Source organism: Pristiophorus japonicus, chromosome 10 (genome assembly GCF_044704955.1).
Source record: "Pristiophorus japonicus isolate sPriJap1 chromosome 10, sPriJap1.hap1, whole genome shotgun sequence".
Lineage (NCBI taxonomy): Eukaryota > Metazoa > Chordata > Chondrichthyes > Pristiophoridae > Pristiophorus > Pristiophorus japonicus.
In genome coordinates, this window is record NC_091986.1 from 164125206 (window position 1) to 164150228 (window position 25023).

The 25023-nt window shown below is 44.9% G+C and overlaps 2 protein-coding genes and 1 pseudogene across 3 annotated transcripts in view; 1 reads left to right on the plus strand and 2 right to left on the minus strand.

Moving 5' to 3' along the window:
* The window catches only part of usp12a (ubiquitin specific peptidase 12a), a 59292-nt gene extending 40875 nt beyond the window's left edge, over positions 1-18417 (minus strand). Inside the window, exons 1-2 of the mRNA XM_070891542.1 lie at positions 18335-18417; positions 2853-2933 (exon numbers count right to left, since the gene is read on the minus strand). Coding sequence (XP_070747643.1) covers positions 2853-2933; positions 18335-18403 — 150 coding nt within the window. The 5' untranslated portion in view covers positions 18404-18417. The remainder of the gene's footprint in view (positions 1-2852; positions 2934-18334) is intronic.
* Positions 1-25023, plus strand: part of rpl21 (ribosomal protein L21) — a 397861-nt gene that overhangs the window by 314302 nt on the left and 58536 nt on the right. The gene's annotated exons all lie outside the window — the stretch shown is intronic.
* On the minus strand, positions 14185-14303 carry LOC139275451 (5S ribosomal RNA; annotated as a pseudogene).

Genomic DNA, 25023 nt, shown 5'->3' on the forward strand with positions numbered 1-25023 from the left:
CGATAGGGACGGGGGGGGGCGATAGGGACGGGGGGGGCGATAGGGACGGGGGGGGCGATAGGGACGGGGGGGGCGATAGGGACGGGGGGGGCGATAGGGACGGGGGGGGCGATAGGGACGGGGGGGGCGATAGGGACGGGGGGGGCGATAGGGACGGGGGGGGGCGATAGGGACGGGGGGGCGATAGGGACGGGGGGGCGATAGGGACGGGGGGGCGATAGGGACGGGGGGGGCGATAGGGACGGGGGGGGCGATAGGGACGGGGGGGGGCGATAGGGACGGGGGGGGGCGATAGGGACGGGGGGGGCGATAGGGACGGGGGGGGCGATAGGGACGGGGGGGGCGATAGGGACGGGGGGGGCGATAGGGACGGGGGGGGCGATAGGGACGGGGGGGGGCGATAGGGACGGGGGGGGCGATAGGGACGGGGGGGGCGATAGGGACGGGGGGGGCGATAGGGACGGGGGGGGCGATAGGGACGGGGGGGGCGATAGGGACGGGGGGGGGCGATAGGGACGGGGGGGGCGATAGGGACGGGGGGGGCGATAGGGACGGGGGGGGCGATAGGGACGGGGGGGGCGATAGGGACGGGGGGGGCGATAGGGACGGGGGGGGCGATAGGGACGGGGGGGGCGATAGGGACGGGGGGGGCGATAGGGACGGGGGGGGCGATAGGGACGGGGGGGGCGATAGGGACGGGGGGGGCGATAGGGACGGGGGGGGCGATAGGGACGGGGGGGGCGATAGGGACGGGGGGGGGGGGGAGGGACGGGGGGGGGGAGGGACGGGGGGGGGGAGGGACGGGGGGGGGGAGGGACGGGGGGGGACGGGGAGAGAGGGACGGGGGGGGGGGAGAGGGACGGGGGGACGGGCGGGGGGAGAGGGACGAGGAGGGGGGGGGGGAGAGGGACAGGGAGGAGGAGATGGAGGGACGTGGGAGGAGGAGATGGGGCGAGGGGGGAGGAGGAGATGGGGGGGAGGGGGGAGGAGGAGATGGGGGGAGGGGGGAGGAGGAGATGGGGAGAGGGGGGAGGAGGAGATGGGGGGAGGGGGGAGGAGGAGATGGGGGGAGGGGGGAGGAGGAGATGGGGGGAGGGGGGAGGAGGAGATGGGGGGAGGGGGGAGGAGGAGATGGGGGGAGGGGGGAGGAGGAGATGGGGGGAGGGGGGAGGAGGAGATGGGGGGAGGGGGGAGGAGGAGATGGGGGAGGGGGGAGGAGGAGATGGGGGGAGGGGGGAGGAGGAGATGGGGGAGGGGGGAGGAGGAGATGGGGGAGGGGGGAGGAGGAGATGGGGAGAGGGGGGAGGAGGAGATGGGGAGAGGGGGGGAGGAGGAGATGGGGAGAGGGGGGGAGGAGGAGATGGGGAGAGGGGGGGAGGAGGAGATGGGGGGAGGGGGGAGGAGGAGATGGGGGGAGGGGGGAGGAGGAGATGGGGGGAGGGGGGAGGAGGGGAGGGGGGAGGAGGAGATGGGGGGAGGGGGGAGGAGGAGATGGGGGGAGGGGGGAGGAGGAGATGGGGGGAGGGGGAGGAGGAGATGGGGGGAGGGGGGAGGAGGAGGATATGGGGGGGGGAGGGAAGGAGGAGATGGGGGGGGAGGAGGAGATGGGGGGAGGGGGAGGGAAGGGGAGGAGATTTGGGGGCGGGGGGGGGGGGGGGGGGAAGGGAGGGGGAGGCTGAACGGGCCGGGCCCGAGACTTCGGGCAGGGCCCGTCCCCAGCACCAGATTTACAAGTAGGTGGCGTTGGGTCGGGTCGGGGCAGGGGGGTGGTGGGAGGGAGGTCGGTTCGCTTCGGGTCGGGGGGAGGGAGGGAGAGGGAGAGGGAGGTCAGGTCGGATCCAGTCCGGGGGGTGGGAGCGGGAGTCGGGTCGGATCCAGTCGGGGGGCGGGGAAGGGAGTCGGGTCGGTTCGGGTCTAGTCGGGCAGGGGAGGGGGGCGGGGGAGAGAAAGAGAGCGGGAGTCGGGTCGGGTCCAGTCGGGCGGGGGGGAGGAGAGAGCGGGAGTCGGGTCGGGTCCAGTCCGGGGGCGTGGGGGGGTAGGGGGTGGCTGTGGTCAGGTCGGTGTCGGGTCCGGTCCGGAGGCGGGTTGGGTCGGGAGGAAGCAGGAGCTGGCCGTGGGAGGAGCCTTATTCACGCAGCCCCAGTGAGGCCATTCGGCCAGGGCTAGGGGCTGCGTGTTTCGGGCCCCTCCCACACAGTTTCGGGCGCCTGGAGCTGCTGCACTTGCGCGCCCACTATAGCGCGCATGTGCAGAGGTCCCGGCACTGTTTTCAGTGCAGGGACCTGGCTCCGCCCCCTACAGCTCCTGCTGCGCTGCGCCAAGGGCCAGAGGACCTGGAGGGAGGTGGAGAATCTGGAGGGTTTTTTTAGGCGCACTTTGTGGCGCGAAAACCGGGAGTCCAGGTCGGGACTGTGGCGTTCTCGGCGCGGCTCGAAACTTGGGCCCTATGTACTGTGAGATGTACACTCCTTCACAACAGTAGTTCTTATACAGGAAGCTGGACATGCAGTTCCTCGGCTCCGGTGAAAAATCACTAGACTGCCAGTTGTTTGCGGCCTTTCAATTCCTCTTTAGTTGTATTTTAAAATGTAACCTTTTTTAAAGAAATAGTTGCAAAATTCTAAGTGACTGAATTACATTTCCCCTCTATGTCAAATACTTTTGTTTATTAAACCTCTATCCCTAATTATAAAGTGTGAAAATGTTGTACTGAATGAAATCAAATATTTTAAGAAACTCAGTATTTAGCCATTTATAAATGTATAGTCAGCAAATCGCTTTGAGCACTTAAATCATAGCAATCTAAATCAACATTGATTTGTTAGCGCCATTTTGAAATTTCAGCTACTTACATTGACTAAACCAAAATAATGCTCATTGACTGGAAACTGTTCTGGCCCAATCTCTTTCTCCAAAGCAGAGGCATTGATGCCCTGGTAAAAAGAGGGGAAAAATAATTAAACATTTTGTACTCATCTGCTGTAAACAATAGCAAAGCTGTAAAGGGAAGTGTAAGCAGACTATGTTTCACATACAAAGCTGTAACAGTTAACACAGAATTTGTAACCCTCTGCTAGTATCTTCACAGAATCTGAAGTCCAGGGTTCAGTCTGGGCAGAATCTTTAGGTTTCTGCTATACTATAATTAGAGTCATGCTGGCCCATTAAATTGCTAATGTAAGCACTTCCTCGTGAGCCTTATTTGATCATTACTGCACAAGACTTTAAGACTTAAGTATGTGATAGAGCTACTTACGGAGCCTACAAATAGGATAAGTGGCCAGTGATTACTCATTACCAACTGCCAAACTCAGCCCTTGAAAGATTTCTATCATGAATAATCAAGCTGATCAAATGTTAACTATTTTCTCGACCAAAGCGAGTGAAACTTTTGAAGCATTACTTGGCAAGTAAAGCACCCAAAACAGATCCAGCCCAGCTGTATGGTTTAAACATAAATGATATTTAATTTTGCTCCGGTGCCATTAACTCCCTATTCATATGCAGTACGCTTCATCCATGCCTTTCGTTACCTCTGGACTGGACTATTCCAATGCTTTCCAGGCCACCCTCCCATCTTCCACCCTACATAAACTTGAGATCATCCAAAACTCTGCTGCCCATGTCCTAACTCTCACTATGTCCCAATCATCCATCATCCCTTTGCTCGCTTACCTGTGGCTCAGTCTAGCAACGCCTCGACTTTAAAATTCTCATGCTTGTTTTCAAATCTCTCCATGGCCTCACCCCATCCTATCTCTAACCTCCACGAACCTTACAACCCTCTGGAGATATTTATTTGCGCTCCTCCAATTCTGGCCTCTCGTGCATTCCCAAGTTGAATCGCTCCACCATTAGCAGCCGTGCCATCAACTGCCTGGGCCCTAGGCTCTGGACTTCCCTCCCTAAGCCTCTCTACCTCTCTCCCCTCCTTTAAGACGCTCCTTGAAACCTAACTCTTTGACCAAGCTTTTGGTCATCTGTCCCAATATCTCCTTCTGTAGCTCGGTGTCGAATTCTGTTTGATAACGCTCCAGTGAAGCGCCTCGAGATGTTTTACGACATCAAAGGCAAGTTGTTGTTGTAACGGAGACCCATTTTTCAATTGTGTTTCATATGAACTGTTCTGAAAGCATTTTACAGTGAAAGTCCTTTTCTCTTTGGGGATTATGCTACCAGCTGTGTACATTTTGTTCGACACTTTTTTCATGCATTCAAACATATGCAAAACAAAATGTTGTTCAAAATAAAACAATGCTTTATTTCCCAAAGGGGAGCAAAAGATAAAAGCAGCATCGGCAGTGAAATGCTGGGATATTTTCCATAATTCATGGCCATTCTTTCTTACACATTTTTTTAAAAACCTATCTTAAGTTATGCATTTAATATTTCAGTTCGTGCCTCTCATGACACTATTCTCTATTTTTCTGCCTCCACTTCTTTCTGTTCCTGATTTCCCCTGTCACTTTCTGCATGTTTTTCCAATTGTTAGTCATATACAGTAGATAACCATCAGAGTGACCAAATTCTATGACCGTGTTAGCCACAAAAACAGAACGGAATATTAATATCACCCCAGATGTTAACTTCAGGTGACAGCATTTTGTAACAGGCAAAAAAACATGGGTGGGGTTAGAAGCAGCCATTGTACCATATTATGAGAGATTTATCCTGCAGCCAACCAAAAAACTCTTGCAGTTAAAATGCATGATTTAATTTGTGTAAAATTAAAATTGGACATTTTTTCCTGTGTCATTCAAAATCTCCTTAATTCATTCCACCCTGGTCCTTGCTTTTACTTGCCAGGGTCTACTCTGTATAGCCTCCACCTATGCTTTTGTTGTCCCTCCATCTCTTGATGCTGTCCCATTCATTAATTTCATGTATCAGGTTCTATCTTGCTCATGTTTAACTACGAACCATTTTGAATCACTACAGTACTTTGCTTATCTATTCCAATCTTTTTCTTGTTCACCTGACAGTGTTCCCTTGCCTCTCCCCACCAATGACATTTTCTGTCATCACACAAAATCATGGAATTTCACAGCCACTTTAAAATTTGTATTTTTAAAAATATTTATCCACTTCCCTTTTAAAAGCTATTATGGATTCTGCTTCAACCAGTGTATCTGGCAGGATGTTCGATGTCCTCATGACCTTCTGCAAAACAAAATTCTAAATTCTCCCTTCGATGATCTTAAATTTATGCCCTCACATTAACAACTCACTGACCAATGGAAATAGTTTTACACTATCTTGTCGAAACCATTCAATTTTGAACACAACTATCAGATTCCCTCTTAACCTTCTTTGTTCTGATGAAAATAGCCCAGTTTTGTTAGTGTCTCCTCATAAGTAAAGCCTCTCATCCCTGGTAGGATCTTAGTGAATTTCTTCTGCATGCTTTGCTTGACCCTTACGTCCTTTCTAAAGTAGGGGGCCCAAAACAGGACAATATTCTAACTGTGATTTAATTAATGATGTGTATAGGTTTAGCAGTACTTCTTTGCTTTTGTACCAAAAGCTCGATTTAAAAAAACCTTGGTTCCCATTTTCTTTTTAAAAGCTCCATTAACTTGTCCTCCTACTTTTAAAGAATTGTGCAGCTGAACCCCAAAATCTCTCTACACCCCTCGTTATGCATTTGTCTTCGCGCTTTCCCCTACTCTACTGTCTCAATTGAAATTAAGGTTCTCAATTCAGTTTGAATTCCTCATCGCAGCATTTTTAAAAGGAACACAGTTTGCACAAAACTAAAGTTAGCTTTTTAGCAGCCTGTTCTTTTAGTACCCAATGTCTACTTTGGATACTTATAGCGTAAGCTCTGGAAAATGGGAACAAAAAATAGAATAAACTGAACAAAGCAGTCAACTGACAAAGCAGTCTACTGATGAATACACTCGGTGATGGTAGAAGAACCTTTTTAAGCCTGCTGCATTAGTAAAACAAATGAAAGTTTAAATTCAGATAAGCTGTTAATTACAGAGATAAAGTAGAGCGTTCCTCCTAATTGTACATAGAGGTATTGTACATAAAGAAGAATGTAAACATCACCAATGGGTACTAGAAATACTTACCAGCTGAGGGAAGATATTGTTACAATCCTTACTCATGATGTTTGATATGGGGTGCAAAATAATCTTACTGCTTTTATATATTTATGCCCCCTTTAGTTCACATGCAGCACCCCACAATGGGACAGTTGATTTTCTATTCAGTCTATGACAATACCACTTTAACTAGCCATTGGAGGTTCATGAAGAGAGGCAATTCACCCAATTTACCCTAAAGGAACAGCACCTCATCTGTCTATTAGGCAATTTTCCGTCATCTGGTCTTAAAATTGATTCCAACAACTTCAAACCACAGCTCCCATTTACTCTATAGTAGGTGCTGGTAATGTAGGATGGGCGAGTTCTCATGCTTCCAAGGATGGGGGTGGGAACAGGTTGGTGCCTGGGATGAGGATCCCCATCGGTGCACTGCTGACGGAGTGGTCTGTATCCTATGTGTCGACCTGCCTGCTTCTTCCACCACACCCATGGGTTACTGAGCCTGCTCCGTTTTACCAGTTTTTAATACTTCCATCTTCAATTTATCCTGCTTTAACTATTCACACATTCTCTGGATTTCATAGGGCTTTTACTGCTCTAATTTCTCTCATCTTGTCTTATACTATCACTTCTGTCATTTAACCACCCCCTGATCTCCACCAAATCACTTTACAGGTCATTTTTTTCTTGTGTGTTTCTCCACCCCACCCGCCGCCCCCCCCAAACCCCCTCCCCCATTTTCCATTGTTCTGTTCCATTTTATGGGCTCAATTATCTGCGCTGTTTTTTTGGCATGCACTGTTTTTTTGGAGCCTCCACAGCTCTCTGGGGCAGTGAATTCCACACATTTACAACCCTCCGAGAGAAGTTCTTCATCTCAGTTTTAAATGGGCGGCCCCTTATTCTGAGACTATGCCCCTAGTTTTAGTTTTCGCCATGAATGGAAATATCCTCTTTGCATCCACCTTGTCAAGCCCTCTCATTATCTTATATATTTCGATAAGATCACCTCTCATTCTTCTGAAGTCGAATGAGTATAGACCCAACCAATCTTCATAAGTCAACCCCCTCATCTCCGGAATCAACATAGTGAACCTTCTCTGTACAGCCTCCAATGCAAGTATATCCTTTCTTAAATACGGAGGCCAAAACTGCACGCAGTACTCTAGGTGTGGCCTCACCAATACCCTGTATAGTTGTAGGACATCTCTGCTTTTATACTTGATCCCCCTTGCAATAAAGGCCAACATTCCATTTGCCTTCCTGATTACTTGCTGTATCTGCATACTAACCTTGTGTGTTTCATGCACAAGGATCCCCAGGTCCCTCTGTACTGCAGCACTTTGCAATTTTTCTCCATTTAAATTATAATCTGCTTTCTATTTTTTCTGCCAAAGTGGATAACCTCACAAGTGGATAACCTCACATTTTCCTACATCATACTCCATCTGCCAATTTTTTGCCCACTCACTTAGCCTGTCTACATCTCTTTCCAGATTTTGTGTGTCCTCCTCACAATTTGCTTTCCCACCCATCTGTGTATCAGCAAACTTGGTTACATTACACGTGGTCCCTTCATCCAAGTCATTAATATAGGTTGTAAATAGTTGAGGCCCCAGCACCAATCCGTGCAGCACCCCACTAGCAACTGTTTGCCAACCTGAAAATGACCCATTTATCCCGACTCTGTTCGTTAGCCAATCCTCTATCCATGCTAATATATTACCCCCAACCCCGTGAACTTTTATCTTGTGCAGTAATCTTTTATGTGGCACCTTATCGAATACCTGCTGGAAATCCAAATACACCACATCCACTGATGCCCCCTTATCCACCCTGCTCATTATATCCTCAAAGAACTCTAGCAAATTTGTCAAACATGATTTCCCTTTCATGCTGACTCTGCTTGATTGAATTATGCTTTTCCAAATGTCCCAGTACTGCTTCCTTAATAATGGACTCCAGCATTTTCCCAACAACAGACGTTAGGCTAACTGGTCTATAGTTTCCTGCTTTTTGTCTGCCTCCTTTTTTTAAAATAGGAGCGTTACATTTGCGGTTTCCCAATCCACTGGAACCACCCCAGAATCCAGGGAATTTTGGTAGATTACAACCAATGCATCCACTATCACTGCAGCCACTTCTTTTAAGACCCTAGGATGTAAGCCATCAGGTCCAGGGGACTTGTCCGCCTTTAGTCCCATTATTTTACCGAGTACTATTTCATTAGAGATAGTGATTGTATTAAGTTCTTCCCTTCCTATAGCCCCTTGATTATCCACTATTGGGATGTTTTTAGTGCCTTCTACCGTAAGACTAATACAAAATATTTGTTCTACGTCTCTGTCATTTCCCTGTTCTCCATTATTAATTCCCCAGTCTCATCCTGCTACACTGCTCTATTGCCTTCACCTTATTCTTTTGACATTTTACATTTTTGCTCACCTGAATCCTCTTCCCCACTAATTAGTTTAAAGCCCTCTCTACAGCCCTAGTTATTTGATTTGCCAGGACCCTAGTCCAGGCATGGTCTAAGTGGAGCCTGTCCGAACGGAACAGCTCCCTCTTACCCCAGTACTGGTGACAGAGTCCCACGAACCAAAACCCAGTTCTCCAACACCAGTCTTTGAACCACCTGTTTAACTCTGAGCTTATTTACCCTATGCAAATTTGCTCGTAGCTCAGGTAGTAAACCAGATATTATTACCTTCGTGGTTCTGCTTTTCAATTTGGCTCCGAGCTACTCATACTCCCTCAGCAGAACCTCTTTCTTTGTCCTATCTATGTCATTGGTACTCACGTGGACCATGACAACTGGATCTTCCCCCTCCCACTCCAAGCTCATCTCCAGCCCTGAGGAGATGTCCTTCACCCTGGCACCGGGCAGGCAACACAGCCTTCGGGACTCACGCTCTCGGCTGCAAAGAACTGTATCTATCCCCCTAATGACACTGTCCCCTAACACTACAATGTTTCCTTTTACTCCCCCCACTTGAATGGCCCCTTGTACCATGGTGTTGTAGTCAGTTTGCTCATCCTCCCTGCACTCGTTCACATGGAGTAAGAGCCTCGAACCTGTTGGACAAGAGCAAGGGCAGAGGCTCCTCCATCACTACCTCCTGATCCCCATACCTTCCTCAGTCGTAGTCACACCCTCCTGTCCCTGACCACGTATCGAATTTGAATTAATGACTCTAATTAGTGTGACTAGCTCCTGGATCCAGGTAACTCTCCCCCTCCCCGATGTGTCGCAGTGTCCGCAGCTCGGACTCCAGCTCATCAACACGGAGCCGAAGTTCCAAGTCAACCAGGTTGGTGTGGGACCGGAGTCATTCAAAGGCCAGACTGGGTAAGGACGGCAGGTTTCTTTTCCTAAAAGGAGCCAGTGGGGTTTTTAACGACAAGCTTAATGGGCACTTTTACTTCTACCAGCTTTTTTTAATTTACAGATTTTTGATTTACAATTACCTATATCCTCAAAGAGAGTGTGTAATATTACTTATTTTAAATAGACTAGATGAAAAATGCTGTTCTGCTTTATCTTGATCTCTCTTTGCTCACTACAAATACCAAACATACTCCTTCTGTTGGAACAAAATACTCATGTGAAACTTAGATTAAAAACACAGGACCTTTCCGATCAGAGTCATTGCGATAGGGGAAAGTGCTGAGCAGAGACCGGGTGCCTTCTCATGTGAAGAGAAGAGGGTTAAAAGAAGTGAATCATCCTGGCCCACTCTTGCACACCTCCTAGGCACCAGCATATATACAGAGATAACCTGTCTACCTGCCCTCTTGGCTGGCATATTGCATACCTTAGGGAAACTCTAAAGATAAGAAAACATTTTATAAATAATACTGCAAAATATATATACTGCGTGATATGTACACACACACACAACGTTCTCAAAAGTCAAACAATGTAACAGTCAAATTTCACACCAACGAAAGCTTATATTAATGAATGCAAAGAGCTTAACAGTGAACAGAACTAGTCAATAAACTAAGCAGTATAAAGCTGAACGGCCAAATCCAAATTAGGCTTCATTACAAAAAAGCTGAAACATTCCCCGACTCATACTGAAACACAAATGGCACAGTGCATCATGTGACTAGGCAAGGAGGCCCCTAGGAGGTGCAGATTACTTCCTTTCTAGTGTGCATAGAGGAGTGAAATATGGTTACAGTGTTAAATATTTATTGATTTATCAGACTGCAATACATTCAGAAATGATATTCTAGCATGTCTCACAGACTCGAGTAGTCACACTGTGAATTCAAATAGTGGAAAATGTTGCATTTCTGAAAATATTGTGCTTTAAAAAAAACTCAATGCCATATCTTAGCTAACAGCTACGGTTTTAGCTATGTTTTCCAACTTATTTACAAAACAGTTTAGATATCAAATTATTTACATACACTGATGCAATGTATCGTTTAGAAAAAATGGAAATGTTTACAAAGAAAAACATCCTAACTTCTCTACTACAGTTGACCATGTCCTAAATTAACTGTTGTAAAATATAGAATTCCAAAGGTGAAGTTTAATATTTTGTCACGTAGCTTCACAGTAAATAACTTGTACTTTCTAAATTTTTATCTAATGAAAATAATACTGCAATCAAATTAAAAGCATGTTCCAAAGTAAATACACCAAGACTGAGTTACAGAAAATATTCTGTCTAGCGAAATAATCTGCTAGTACTTTAGCAGATTTAGCAGGTCAAAGAGGTCAGGCCAGAAATGAACAATTTCTGTTGTCGCATGAAGAAACAGAAGGTATTCAATTTAAGCCATAAAAGTCACATTCAGCATCGGGATTTTAGAGCACTTATTTCACATTAGTAAAGGTTTTTTTTTATAAAAGGATAATAGTTTGCAAAAGGACAGAAAGATCCCCAAAGACATTTCAATATGCTGTCAGACATTCATCACTTTCATGTTTAGCCTTAAATAACCAAGATGTTCTAAAGAACCTTGCATGCATCCCGTATATACAATAGATGTTCAGTATTCCCATGAACTATTTTCACAGTACTATATAATTTTAAAGTAAGGTCAAATAAGGCAAAGTTAATGAAGTGATGTGGTCAATGGCACCTTAGCAGTGTGCCTTGAAACAGATAGAGATTATATAAATCAAGAGATTATAACATCAATTTCATAATCCACAAATGTGCAGCCTAAGCACATGACAAATGTCATCTAAATTCTGAGATAAAGTTACGGCTTTTAACTCACTGCAAAATTTAATTTTAAAATATTAATTTTAGAAACAGGACATTATACAGAAGAAAGGCTGTTGAAAGAGTTTCATCTTTTTTCACAGGTATATGACATGATATTTCACTCAAGTAGATTATGTTAGCTTACCTCAAAAATGCATTACACTCAAGTATTGTTTAGATAAAAGTTTTTCTGAATTCCTGAGATTTCATTTTTTGTGGATCTTCTGCTGAGAAGTCAGTTTCTACTGTGATTTCTTTACATAAATGCACCTCTGCCCTTTTACTTGGACACACCCATGAGGATGATGCAGAGGCAATTAATTGTATTGTGGCTTTAACATGAAGCTGTAGCACAAGGCCTGTACAGTGTTGACAGATGGTACAGCTGGAGCAGTGTCACACTGTAGCTGTTATTTTTACCCCTCCCTTTCCTCATACAAGGAAAGAGAAAAATATGGTTCCAGACATAGTCAGCACATCATCTGTCTCATCTTACTGGAGTGGATTATCAATTTACAGAAAGGAAAAATACCTCCACCCTAGTTCCTAGGATATCCAGAGTCACGTGTTTGTAAAATACTAATCTATTCAAATCTAATAGTTTTGAAGTCCAAGATTTCAGCTTTGCAAATCAGTAGTACAGTTCTTTATATGGATTAAACCCTACTTTGAAAGTTATGTTTTTTTTAAATCATCATCATAGGCAGTTCCTCGGAATCGAGGAAGACTTGCTTCCACTCCTGAAGTGAATTCTTTGGTGACTGAACAGTCCAATACGAGAGCCACAGACTCTGTCACAGGTGGGTCAGATAGTCGTTGAGGGTAAAGGGAGGGTGGGACAGATTTGCCGCACGCTCTTTCCACTGCCTCCGCTTGGTTTCTGCATGCTCTCGGCGATGAGATGCGAGGAGCTCAGCGCCCTCCCAGATGCACTTCCTCCACTTAGGGGCAGTCTTGGGCCAGGGTCTCCCAGGTGTCAGTGGGGATGTCGCACATTATCAGGGACGCTTTCAGGGTATCCTTGTAACGTTTCCTCTGCCCACTTTTGGCTCGTTTGCTGTGAAGGAGCTCTAATCTATTCAAATCTAATAGTTTTGAAGTCCAAGATTTCAGCTTTGCAAATCAGTAGTACAGTTTTTTATATGGATTAAACCTTTGAAAGTTATTTTTCTTTTTTTTTTAAATCATGTCAAACACATAGCCCACTTTGATGAATTAGGAATTGACCTCATTTCCTTCATGAAAGCTGGAGTGAAGGGTTTGATGGACAATAAACTGTAGACTAATTAGCATTGACCTAAGTAAACTGGCAGAAGTGCAAGAGTTGAAGTGCCATCTAAATTTCCCTTTCCTCCATTCCAGATAAATGCAACACCAGTCCTCCACAATATAGCTGAGATGTTCAGAGTACAGAAATGACAGCAGCAAACTTGCATGGTACCAATATGTTGTGCCATACATCAATATAGCACTGAAATATCAAAATATCAAAGCCAGTAATAAATTGTACTTTTGTTTTTTCCAGTTGTACCATTAAGAGAAACAAACAAATTTGTACTGCACGTGGACAGTGTATGCATTATAATCAGACAATTAGTTTGGTGCTAAAAGTATATGCCAAGTTTCTGAAAGCATTAGAAGCAATGTAACGACAAAACACCACCATTTCTTCTGGCAAATATTAATTATATACATTTGTTAGGGATTTTTGTAGGAATATTCCAAATGAGACTACTGCGTTCATGTCCCCTTTGTACAAGGCACGAAGGCATTATTACCAAGGAACACAAAAATGGAGAACACGCCCATTCTACATCCCTAAGTAAAATGTGTATATTTAACAGTCTAATTACATTTGTAATTAATATTTTCACTCATTATAATTGATAACATTTATTCTTCTGTTTTTGCTGGTGCCTGCATAGCAACAGTTATAGCCATTTGGGTCTGTAACATTAGGATGGTGGCCTGAGGTTTGGGAGCATGGGACTGTTCCAGTCTGTGAGAACGGGGGGCATAAAGAGTTTGGTGTTTCCATATTTTGCATTCGGGATAATCATGGTGTTTAGGATCACTGGGAAAAAGGTACAAGGGTCTTGTAGAGGTGTAAAGAGATCATGGGCCTGCTGGGAGTGGGTGCTGAATGTAGCAGTGATGGGAAAGGGGCTTGGGTGCCGTGGCAGCACTGGGATTGTAATGGGCTGTGTGGGAGCATTGGGGAGGGAGAATTATAAGACATGGGAATACTGGGAAGAGGACTGATAAAAGCACATGTTGGCAGCAGAGAAAGTATTGGTGCTCAGTATGGGGGATGGGTTTGCTGGGAGGTGGCAAACTGGTGGGGTATGAGTGCTCAGTAACTTGGTGATACCTGTATTTGAAATTTAGCTGCGTATTTAAAATATAATGCAATTTTCCCCAGGTCACTGCTGCTGAAAACTCTTAATTTTGCCTTCACCCCGATGACTGGTACCTCCTCCTACCTCTGCTATTACCATCTTCTTCAAACTTCCACAACTCTTTTTGAGTAAACAAAACAAACATTAGATCAAGTGCCCCCAGATCTGGGGGACACTACAAACATTTCACAAGGCCCTTTTCTTTTTTGGCGGATTTTTTTGTGGGTTTTTTTGTGTCTTTTTTGGGGCACTAAAATCAGTTTTTTTTTCCAAGTGCCCCCTACTAAAAACCCCGGCAATTAAAACAAATGAAACTTTAAAACATAAAATCAAATTAAAATTTGGTTGCCGGGGGTGATGATGCACTCCAGTCCCTCCGGCGCCCATCTCTCTCGGATGGCACCCTTGGCCGTGCCCAGGAGCAGTCCTACGAGGAGGCCCTCGGACCTACCCGCTCCCCTCCGCACAGGGTGCCCAAAGATCAGGAGTGTGGGACTGAAGTAAAGCCGACTGCACCTGGTATTCCCAGGCAGTCTCCCACCCAAGTACTAACCAGGCCTGGCTCTGCTTAGCTTCTGAGATCAGACGAGATCGGGCATTTTCAGACTAGTGTGGCCGTAGACTAAGTTTCTGAAGTGTTTTCTCAACACTTTTATATTTTTAAATGGCTGAAACCAGTTCCCAATAATGGCCAGAATGCAGAACTGCTTACCAGTTCAAGTGGATATAAAAGATCCATGGTACTAATTGAAATAGAACAGGGAGTTCTCCCAGTGTCCTGGCCATTATTTATCCCTCAACCAACACAACTATAACAGATTAACTGGTCATTTATCTCATTTGCTGTTTGTGGGATCTTGCAATGCCAAAAGTAGCTGCAGTGTTTTCCTCTGCGACAACAGTGCTTACTCTTCAAAACTAACTCATTGGTTGTGAAACACTTTGAGTCACTGCTGAGGACATAAAGGTGCAACATAAACGGAAATTTTCTCTCCAATATATATTTATATAAAAATACTGGTTTGAAAATGTATAAAGTTAAACAGATTTGTTCTGTGCTTAAAAAGATGGTTGAGATGGCTTTAAGAGCATCTATTTGATAAAACTTATCACACGATACTTCCCAGTCCACCCCCCCCCACTCCCAATTTCATATTATTTTTCCCATTTGTTTTAGGTTTCAAATGCTACACATCATTTCATAGCTAATCGAGTCGACACCAACTGTTTGCTACATTTTAACAATGCCAATTCAGAATTGCCAACTAGGATCTGTAAACAGTAGATGATGGAAACTTGCATGCCCATGCTCTTTTCCTCCAAGAGGTAGTCAGTTTTATTCAGACAAAATAGGAAATCGATGAGACCACATTCAGTAGCTGGGTAAGTGATTTGGCACAGCAAAATTGTTAAAAATTACAAAACAGTTGCAGGAAAAATGTTTAGAAGCAGCTATGAGGGATACCGTTCTTGCATTGTCAACTTTTCCCCTTAGTTTGCGTTTTAATGTTAATCAGAATCATGTTTGAAAGCACTGATTTGCTGCTCTCAACTCTTGAGGAAAACATAATAAATTAAATCAAGTGCCCCCCGATCTGGGGGACACTCCAAACACTTTTCACGTGCCCATTTTTTTTGGTGATTTTTTGTGTTTTTTGGGGGGGTTTTTGGGCACTAAAATCAGTTTTTTTCCAAGTGCCCCCTATAAAAGGGGAGGGGGACACTAAAACCGACATTTAAAATAAATTAGACTTTAAAACAAATAAAATCAAATTAAAATTTGGTTGCCGGGGGTAATAATGCACTCCAGTCCCTCCGGTGCCCACCTCTCGCGGAAGGCCGCGAGCGTACCGGTGGACACCGCGTGCTCCATCGCTAAGGACACCCTGGCCCGGATGTAGGCGCGGAAGAGAGGCAGGCAGTCAGGCTGAACGACCCCCTCGACCGCCCGCTGCCTGGACCGGCTGATGGCACCCTTGGCCGTGCCCAGGAGCAGTCCTACGAGGAGGCCCTCAGACCTAACCCCCTTTTTTAGGAGTGTAGTAAGCTGGTTATTTTAACAGCTCCTTGTGCAATCCGCTAGCACTCAGCTCACAAACACTTTAAAATCAGAGTTTGAATTCTAGTGCTGATCAGGCAGAGTCAGCATGGATTTATGAAGGGGAAGTCATGTTTGACAAAGTTGCTGGAGTTCTTTGAGGATGTAATGAACAGGGTGGATAAAAGGTAACCAGTGGATATGCTGTATTTGGACTTCCAGAAGGCATTTGACAAGGTGCCACATAAAAGGTTACTGCACAAGATAAGTTCACGGGGTTGGGGGTAATTTATTAGCATGGATAGAGGATTGGCTAACTAAAAGAGAACAGAGAGTCGGGATAAATGGTTCATTCTCTGGTTGACAACCAGTAACTAGTGAGTTGCCACAGGGATCAGTGCTGGGACCCCAACTATTTACAATCTATATTAACGACTTGGAAGAAGGGACTGAGTGTAATGTAGCCAAGTTTGCTGATGATACAAAGATGGGAGGAAAAACAATGTGTGAGGAAGATACAAAAAATCTGCAAAAGGACATAGACAGACTAAGTGAGTGGGCAAAAATTTGGCAGATGGAGTATAATGTCAGAAAGTGAGAGGTCATGCACTTTGGCAGAAAAAAAAATCAAAGAGCAAGTTATTATTTAAAAGGAGAAAGATTGCAAAGTGCTGCAGTACAGTGGGACCTGGGGGTACTTGTACATGAAACACAAAAGGATAGTATGCAGGTACAGCAAGTAATCAGGAAGGCCAATGGTATCTTGGCCTTTATTGCAAAGGGGATGGAGTATAAAAGCAGGGAAGTCTTGCTACAGTTATATAAGGTATTGGTGAGGACGCACCTGGAATACTGCGTGCAGTTTTGGTTTCCATATTTACGAAAGGATATATTTGCTTTGGAGGCAGGTCAGAGAAGGTTCACTAGGTTGATTCCAGGGATGAGGGGGTTGACTTATGTGGAAAGGTTGAGTAGGTTGGGCCTTTACTCATTGGAATTCAGAAGAATGAGAGGTGATCTTTTATTAAAACATATAAGGTTATGAGGGGGCTTGACAAGGTGGATGCAGAGAGGATGTTTTCACTGATGGGAGAGACTAGAACTAGAGGGCATGATCTTAGAATAAGGGGCCGCCCATTTAAAACAGAGATGAGGAGAAATTTCTTCTCTGAGGGTTGTAAATCTGTGGAATTCACTGCCTCAGAGAGCTTTGGAAGCTGGGACATTGAATAAATTTAAGACAAACAGACAGTTTCTTAAACGATAAAGGGTTATGGGGAGCGGGCGGGGAAGTGGAGCTGAGTCCATGATCAGATCAGCCATGATCTTATTGAATGGCAGAGCAGGCTTGAGGGGCCGTATGGCCTACTCCTGTTCCTATTTCTTATGTTCTTACACAATCTGCTATTATAGTAACCAACTGGAACTGCTTCACTTTTAGATGGGCTGAAACAAAATACTGATACTCTCAAACATGCTGCTGATTAAAACTGAAGTGTCAGTGAACAGAGAAATTAAGAAATGTTACGCTGTAGTGTAAAATTCTCAGAATGTGTCCTGTCTGTTGAACTACAGGAAACCATTTGTCCTACCCATGACAACACATTGGTAAAACCACATTATCTTTTAATGCAGCTTTTGACCCTACGAATAAGAGCAGGTACTTGCAGCTCTATTCACACTGGTCACTTTTGTTCTTTTAAACACAAATAGAAGCTATTCTATTTTACAAGGCGAGTTTATCACAGATTGAATCTTCACTACAAGAGGCCAATAAGTGAAAGCTAATCTTTGACAAGATTGCAAATTATACTGCATTGTGTAACAGTAAACGTGATATCTGTCAAATTAAACATGAATTTCAATTATAAATCCCAAGGCACACCATACTGCGAGAGTGAATTGCACATCTTGGGTGAAAACATACAAAAACTATCACAAGTCGTTTTCAATTAAATCTGAAGGTTTTAGTAAACTCAATACTAAAGTAAGACTTTGGTGGTTTTTTGGACAAAGTGACACACAGCTCCTGTGTGAGCCTCAACTCTGCGCTTTTAGTAATCCCGGAGAGAAAAGCCGTGTGCTTTTTAAACGCCCCTTGAATAAATTGAGACTAAAATGTACAAGAAATGCACCACACTTGGAGTTCAAACCGCGAGAGTCGCATACAGGAGGAGCAGCGAGACTCTGGGCGGAGGAGGCACGGGTTTCCCGGGGCTACACACAGTGCACCGCACTGCTCTGCGCCCTGTTACCGCACCTGCCTCGGGGTAACGCTGCCACCGCCGCCCGGCCCGCACAGGGAAGGCCCGCTCCGAGCCACGGGGGGTGGGGAGAGACGGTGTGCGGCAGAGCCCGGCTCCAGGAAGGGGGGAGGGAAAGGCCTCGCCGCTACTTCTCGTTTTAACGAATATTTCCACCTCTCTTTTCCCTCGGCCTGAAGGCACCAGCAGGCCAGAGCGGAGCCCGGGAATGGGAGTAATGCGGTGATCCAGCGGGCAGGGCAGGGAGACGGGCGCCGAAGCCCCCACCCCGCGGCGGTTGCAGAACGAGAAACAAGTGATCGATCCCACCCCCCGCCCCCGGGGCTGCGGAGCCTCCCCACCGGCCACCTACCATGGTACAAATGGAAGCGAGTTTCCCGACTGTCATTAGTATTTCCATCCGTCCAGCGCCATGTTTCATCCGCTCACTCAGCGCCGACTGGGGGCGGGCGGGCGGAGGCGGAGTGGACGGCGCGGAGACTGCGGGGTCCTAGCGCCCGCAAGATCAATACTGCCCTATCTCCTGTACGCACGTTCGCTAATGTACATTCGTATATGCATTTATTAGAGATTTTTAAAAACCCAGGACATTGTAGAAATACACAGCACGTAGGTTGGCATCCGTAAACAAACACGGCAGGTGTCGAAATGTGGACCTGTGGACCAACGGTGTATTTCCAGCATTTGCTGACAACAACAACTTATACTTATGTAGCACCTTTAACGTAGTAAAACGTCCCAAAGCGTTTCACAGGAGCATTATCATGCAAAATTTGACACCGAGCCATATAAGGAGAAATTACGGCAGCATGGTCAAAGAGGTAGGTTTTAAGGAGCATCTTAAAGGAAGAAAGAGTTAGAGAGGCAGATCATAATCACTGCCCCCGTTAGTGAAGGAATTCCAGAGCTTACATATGTGTGTACGGTAGTTAAGAATGACTTAGATGAAACTAAGAGGAAAAATATTAAAAGATGTGTGAGCAAAGCAGGGGAATTAGATTATATAGCTTCAGTGTGGAGCAAACACTAACCCAGGCATGATGGGCTGACTAGTGTCCTTCTACACTGACATTTCTGATTCTATGTACACTAATATATAAATGTGTATATGCATACAGTAAAATATACATGCATACATCACACATATACTTACACTGATTTAGTGAAACTCAATGTAAGCTCAAGGAACAGCACCTCACTTTTCAATTAAGCTCTTTACAGTCTTTCAGACTCAACACTGAGTTTAACAATTTCAGATCATAATCACTGCCCCCATTTTTTTCAGACAGCGGCTGTTGGCAATAATTCTGCTATTCACATTTAACCTCCTCTAGACCCATCTTTTATTTCTTTACTTGTCCCATTACCATCCGCTTTTGTCATTTAATCTTTCCTGCCTTCCAGCCTCTCACAGAACTTCCCTTTCCTCCCCTCCCCACTTGCCCTGCCTCTGCACTCTGTTACATCTCTAACTTTTTCCAGTTCTGATAAAAGGTCATCGACCTGAAACGTTAACTCTGTTAATATACTGTGTGACTCCTCTTCTAACGTATTAATTATGGGGTATTAATTAATTGATGGAACACCACCATCTCTAAGTTCCCCTCCAAGTCACATACCATCCTGACTGGGACATATATTGCTATTCCTTCATTGCCACTAGGTCAAAGTCCTGGAACTCCCTCCTCACAGCACTGGGGGAGTAGCTTCACCACACAACTACAGCAGTTCAAGAAGGTGGCTCACCATCACCTTCTCAAGGGCAACTAGGGATGGGCAATAAATGCTGGTCTTGCCAGCGGTACCTATATCTGAAGAATGAATTTTAAAAAGTGTATGTATGCACAAAATGAGCAACTGCAAGGACATATTGGGCCAGATTTTGCTGAAGCTGGGCATCTTGCAGTCTGTCACATTAGGTAGATTTACACTTGCATGTTTAGATTTAAAACAATTTAGCCCACAAAGTAGCTGGAAGTGCGAGCTGATAACAGCACAGTGAGGGCAACAGGGCGTTTGGGACCTTGGTGAACAATGGGACAAACAGTGTATCTTCTTAAACAGTGAAATTAAAGAACTGAGAAATAACCCGAGGAAGGACTGAGAAGGAGGATGAACTTGAGTGGCTGAATTCCATGTCAAATCAGGTACAGAAAGAGAAATAAAGAGAGGGAAAGAAAGATTGAATTAAGAGAGAGAGAGAGAGGAAAGAGACAGAAAGGAAACGTAAGAAATAAATGTAAACATTTTTAAATTTGACATTTTTAAATCTAAAACAATTCACAACCTGAAGGAATGAGACTCCACACTTATAAATTGTTTATTTTCTGGGCAAGAGAGGTTGATTAGCGGTCATTAACAATTCATCATTAACAATTCATCAGTCATAGGCAATCCCTCAAAATGAGGATGACTTGCTTCCATGCCAAAAAAGGATGAGTTCACAGGTGTTTCAATGAAGGACCCGAACCACATCCTCAAGGGTGGAAGATGCCTGTACGTGGATTTTTTTTAACATGTGGTGGCCGTTGCACATCAGCCAACACACGGGCTTGACAGAGCTAGGTCTTGGTCCAGTGACAAGGATTACCCAGGACGACTGGAGACCAACTCTGCTGCACGGACCTAGTGCGCAGTGTGGGCTGGCCCGTGCTGCCCCTGAGCCCCTGGCCCTGGGGCTACTTACGCTATTAATTACTAGACTTAACTTTCTGTGATGAGTTTAATGAGCAGTAAATATGCAAATGCAGAAAAGTCATGAAAATCACAGGGAGGTTAAACGTAAGGTGCTGTTTATGCAAAGCTAACAGCGGAACGGTGCAAATCGGCCAGCAATTTGTGGCAATTCACAATTCACAGGGTATCTCTTCCTTGCTACATGTTGCTGGCCGATTTGCACATTATTAATGGCAAGCATCATTCAGACATGTTATCGTTTCAGCGTGATTAACTTCATGCTTCAGCAGAGAATTCAACTGTCTGTGCTCAGTTGGGATCTCTTGCACCCACAGTTGAATTCTCTGCTGAAGCATGAAGATAATCACATGGGTAAGAGAGAGTTCAAAGAGAAAGCTTGTTTTGTGTTGTTAATTTAATTTTGTTATGAATTGAAAACAGATTTTTGAACATTCATATTTGTATGCAAATGAAATTTCATCTCTATTATGTAAATCAGTTAAACGTTGACTTGAATAAATTAAAAAATAATAGATGGCATCAACTTTTCAATATAGCTAAGAATAGGGAATTATATACATTCAGATCTCCCATAGCATTTTTCACACTAAATCAGATGATACATTGTTTTCCAATGACAAAAGTATTATACCATGCAATACACAATTCTGTTGAGTTTGAACTAACCTTTCCCTTTAAGGCCAAAAAGTATAATTGCTGTCAATTCTAAGTCACTTAAGAGGTCACTGTTACTGGTGAGAGGAGCTTGCAGATGCTTGTAATTTATCAGGCCCAGGTCAGAAGAGGCAAGCACAAAGTGGGATTTGTGTAGGGAGGAGTGCAGGAGACTCATGAGCAGACCCTGGAGAAATTAGACCTGAAGATGCGCAAAGTGTGGATGAAAGTTTAGGTGAAGAGTGAAGCAGGGACAAAGGCAGGAAATGTTATAGAAATGTAAATCAATATGGTGCAGGGTTTGATCCTCAGCTTAGAGTCAAACAGAACATCGAGGTTGCACATCATCAGGTTCAGTCTGAATGAGCAAGTAGGGAAGGGGAAAGAATGCAGGACTAGGGTGCGGAGTTTCTGGTGGAAGTAGAACTAGATGGATTTGATCATGTTAAGGTGAAGTTGGAGAATGTTCTGGCCCATTCACTTTCATTTCAGACAAATAGTTGGACAACAACAGTCTTAAAGTCAAAGGTAGTGGCAGAGAGGAAAAGTTGTATGTCATCAGCAGACATATGGAAGATAAATATATTTTCTAAGAGTGACCACTGGATAGTAGTCAGGAGCAAGAACTTTGGCAGATTGTGTTCCTTTCCTAGCCCCGGACATCGAGGCCAACTGCAATAACTCTCTCACTGATCCGACAGAACTCAGCGAGCAAAACACATGTTTACACTTTTAAAATATTTGTTCATGGGATGTGAGTGTCGCTGGCAAGACCAGCATTTATTGCCCATCCCTAATTGCCCTTGAGAAGGTCATGGTGAGCTGCCTTCTTGAACAGCTGAAGCCTGTGTGGTGAAGATACTCCCACAGTGCTGTTAGAGAAGGAATTCCAGGATTTTGACCCAGCGACGATGAAGGAATGGCGATATACTTCCAAGTCAGGATGGTATGTAACTTGGAGGGGAACTTGCAGGTGATGGTGTTCCTATGTGCCTGCTACCCTTGACCTTCTAGGTGGTAGTGGTCATGGGTTTGGGAGGTGCTGCTGAAGAAGCCTTGGCGAGTTGCTGCAGCGCATCTTGCAGATGGTACACACTGTAGTCATGGTGTGCTGGTGGTGGTGGTGCGCTGGGAATGAATGTTTAAGGTGGTGGATGGGGTGCCAATCATGCTCGGCTGCTTTGTTCTGGATGGTGTTGAGCTTCTTGAGTGTTGTTGGTGCTACACTCATCCAGGCAAGTGGAGTGTATTCCTCACTTGTACCTTGTAGATGGTGGAAAGGCATTGGGCAGTCAGGAGGTGAGACACTCGTTGCAGAACACCCAGCCTCTAACCTACTCTTGTTGCCACAGTATTTTTGTGGCTGGTCCAGTTAAGTTTCTGGTCAACGGTGAACCCCAGGATGTTGATGGTGGGGGATTCGGCAATGGTAATGCCGTTGAATGTTAAGGGACAGTGGTTAGACTCTCGCTTGTTGGTATCATTGCCTGGCACTTGTGTGGCGTGAATGTTACTTGCCACTTGTCAGCCCAAGCCTGAATGATGTCCAGGTCTTGCTGCATGCAGGCATGGACAACTTCATGAACACCTTGAGAATTTTCAACCAATTAGAGACAGCCAGCATGGATTTGTAAAAGGTAGGTCATGCCTGATTGAATTTTTTGAAGAGATGACTAAAGTAGTTGGCAAGGGAATGTCTATGGATGTTATTTATATGGACTTCTCGTAAGAGACTGTTAGTTAAAGTTGAAGCTCAAGGAATTGAAGGCAAATTACTTCAGGCAATTAGGAAATTGGCTGAGCAGCAAGAGACAGAATAATGGGCAGGTACTCTAATTGGTAGGATGTGACTACTGCCGTCTCCCAAGGATCTGTGTTGGGGCCTCAACTATTCACCGTATTTATTAACAACTTAGATGATGAGATAGAAAACCACATATCCAAGTTTGCCAATGACACAAAGATAGGCGGCATTGTAAGCAGTGTAGATCGAAGCATAAAATTACAAAGAGGTATTAATAGATTAAGTGAACATACAAAACTATGGCAAATGAATTTCAATATAGGCAAGTGTGAGTTCATCCACTTTGGACCTAAAAAGGATATATCAGAGTACTTTATAAATGGTGAAACGCTAGAAGTAGTGGAGGTCCAAAGAGATGGGCGGGGGGGGCGGAGGGAAGCCATGTACATAGATCATTAAAAATTTAATGAACAGCTACAAAAAATAAATAAAAAGGCTAATGGAATGCTGGCCTTTATATCTAGAGGACTAGAATACAAGGGGGTAGAAGTTACGCTACAGCTATACAAAGCCCTGGTTAGACCACACCCGGAGTACTGTATTCAAATCACAAATAGATAGATTTTTAACCAATAAGGGAATTAAGGGTTATGGGGAGCGGGCAGGTAAGTGGAGCTGAGTCCACGGCCAGATCAGCCATGATCTTGTTGAATGGCGGAGCAGGCTCGAGGGGCTAGATGGCCTACTCCTGTTCCTAATTCTTATGTTCTTATGAGCAGATCTGGGCATGAAATCTTAAGAAGGATATATTGGCCTTGGTGGGAGTGTGGCGTAGATTTACCAGAATGATACCTGGATTCTAAGGGTTAAATTACGAGAAGCGATTACACAAATTAGGGTTATATTCCTTGAATTTAGAGGATTAAGGAGTGATTTGATCGAAGTTTCCAAGGTATTAAGGGGAACAGATAGGGTAAATCGAGAGAAACTATTTTCGCTGGTTGGGAGTCTAGGACCAGGGGACATCATCTAAAAATTTGAGCCAGACCTTTCAGCAGTAAAATTAGGAAACACTTCCACAAACAAAGAGTGGCAGAAGTTTGAAATTCTCTTCTGCAAATGGCAACTGATGCTAGATCAATTATTAATTTTAAATCTGAGATTGATAGATTTTTGTTAACCAAAGGTATTAAAGGATATGGGACAAAGGCCCATAGTTAGGTTGCAGATCAGCCATTATCTCATTGAATGGTGGAACAGGCTCGAGGGGCTAAATGGCCTACTCCTGTTCCTATGTTCCTAGATAGAGACAAACTATTTCCTCTTGTTGGGAAGTCTAGGACCAGAGGGCAGAATCTAAAAATTTGAGTCAGGAGTGAAATTAGGAAATCCTTCTACACGCAAAGGGAGGCAGAAGTTTGGAACTCTCTTCCACAAATGGCAGTTGATGCTAGGTCAATTGTTAATTTTAAATCTGAGATTGATAGATTTCTGTTAACCAGGGGTATTAAGGGATATGGGACAAAGGTGGGTATATGGATAGGTGATAGATCAGCCAGGATCTCATTGAATGGTGGAGGTTCAGGCTCGAGGGGTTAAATGGCCTACTCATTTTGCTTTGTACTATCATATCTTTTGTCATTTAATCACTCCTGCCTTCCACCCTATCACAGACATTTTGTTTAGTTCTTTGTTCCCATCCTGTCTTTCCCTGCCCCTGCACTTGCTTAAAATCTGTTACATCTCTAATTTTTTCCAATTCTAATGAAAGGTTATCGGCCTGAAACATTGGCCGCGATTTACAGTGCTGGAAAGGGAGGATGTCTTGGAGGGGTCAATGACAGAATTTATATGGCTAGAGTTAAGAAATAATAAAGGTTCCATGATGAGACCTTAGACATCGTGGACCACTTTCCATACCTTGGGAGCCTTCTGTCAGCGAGGAC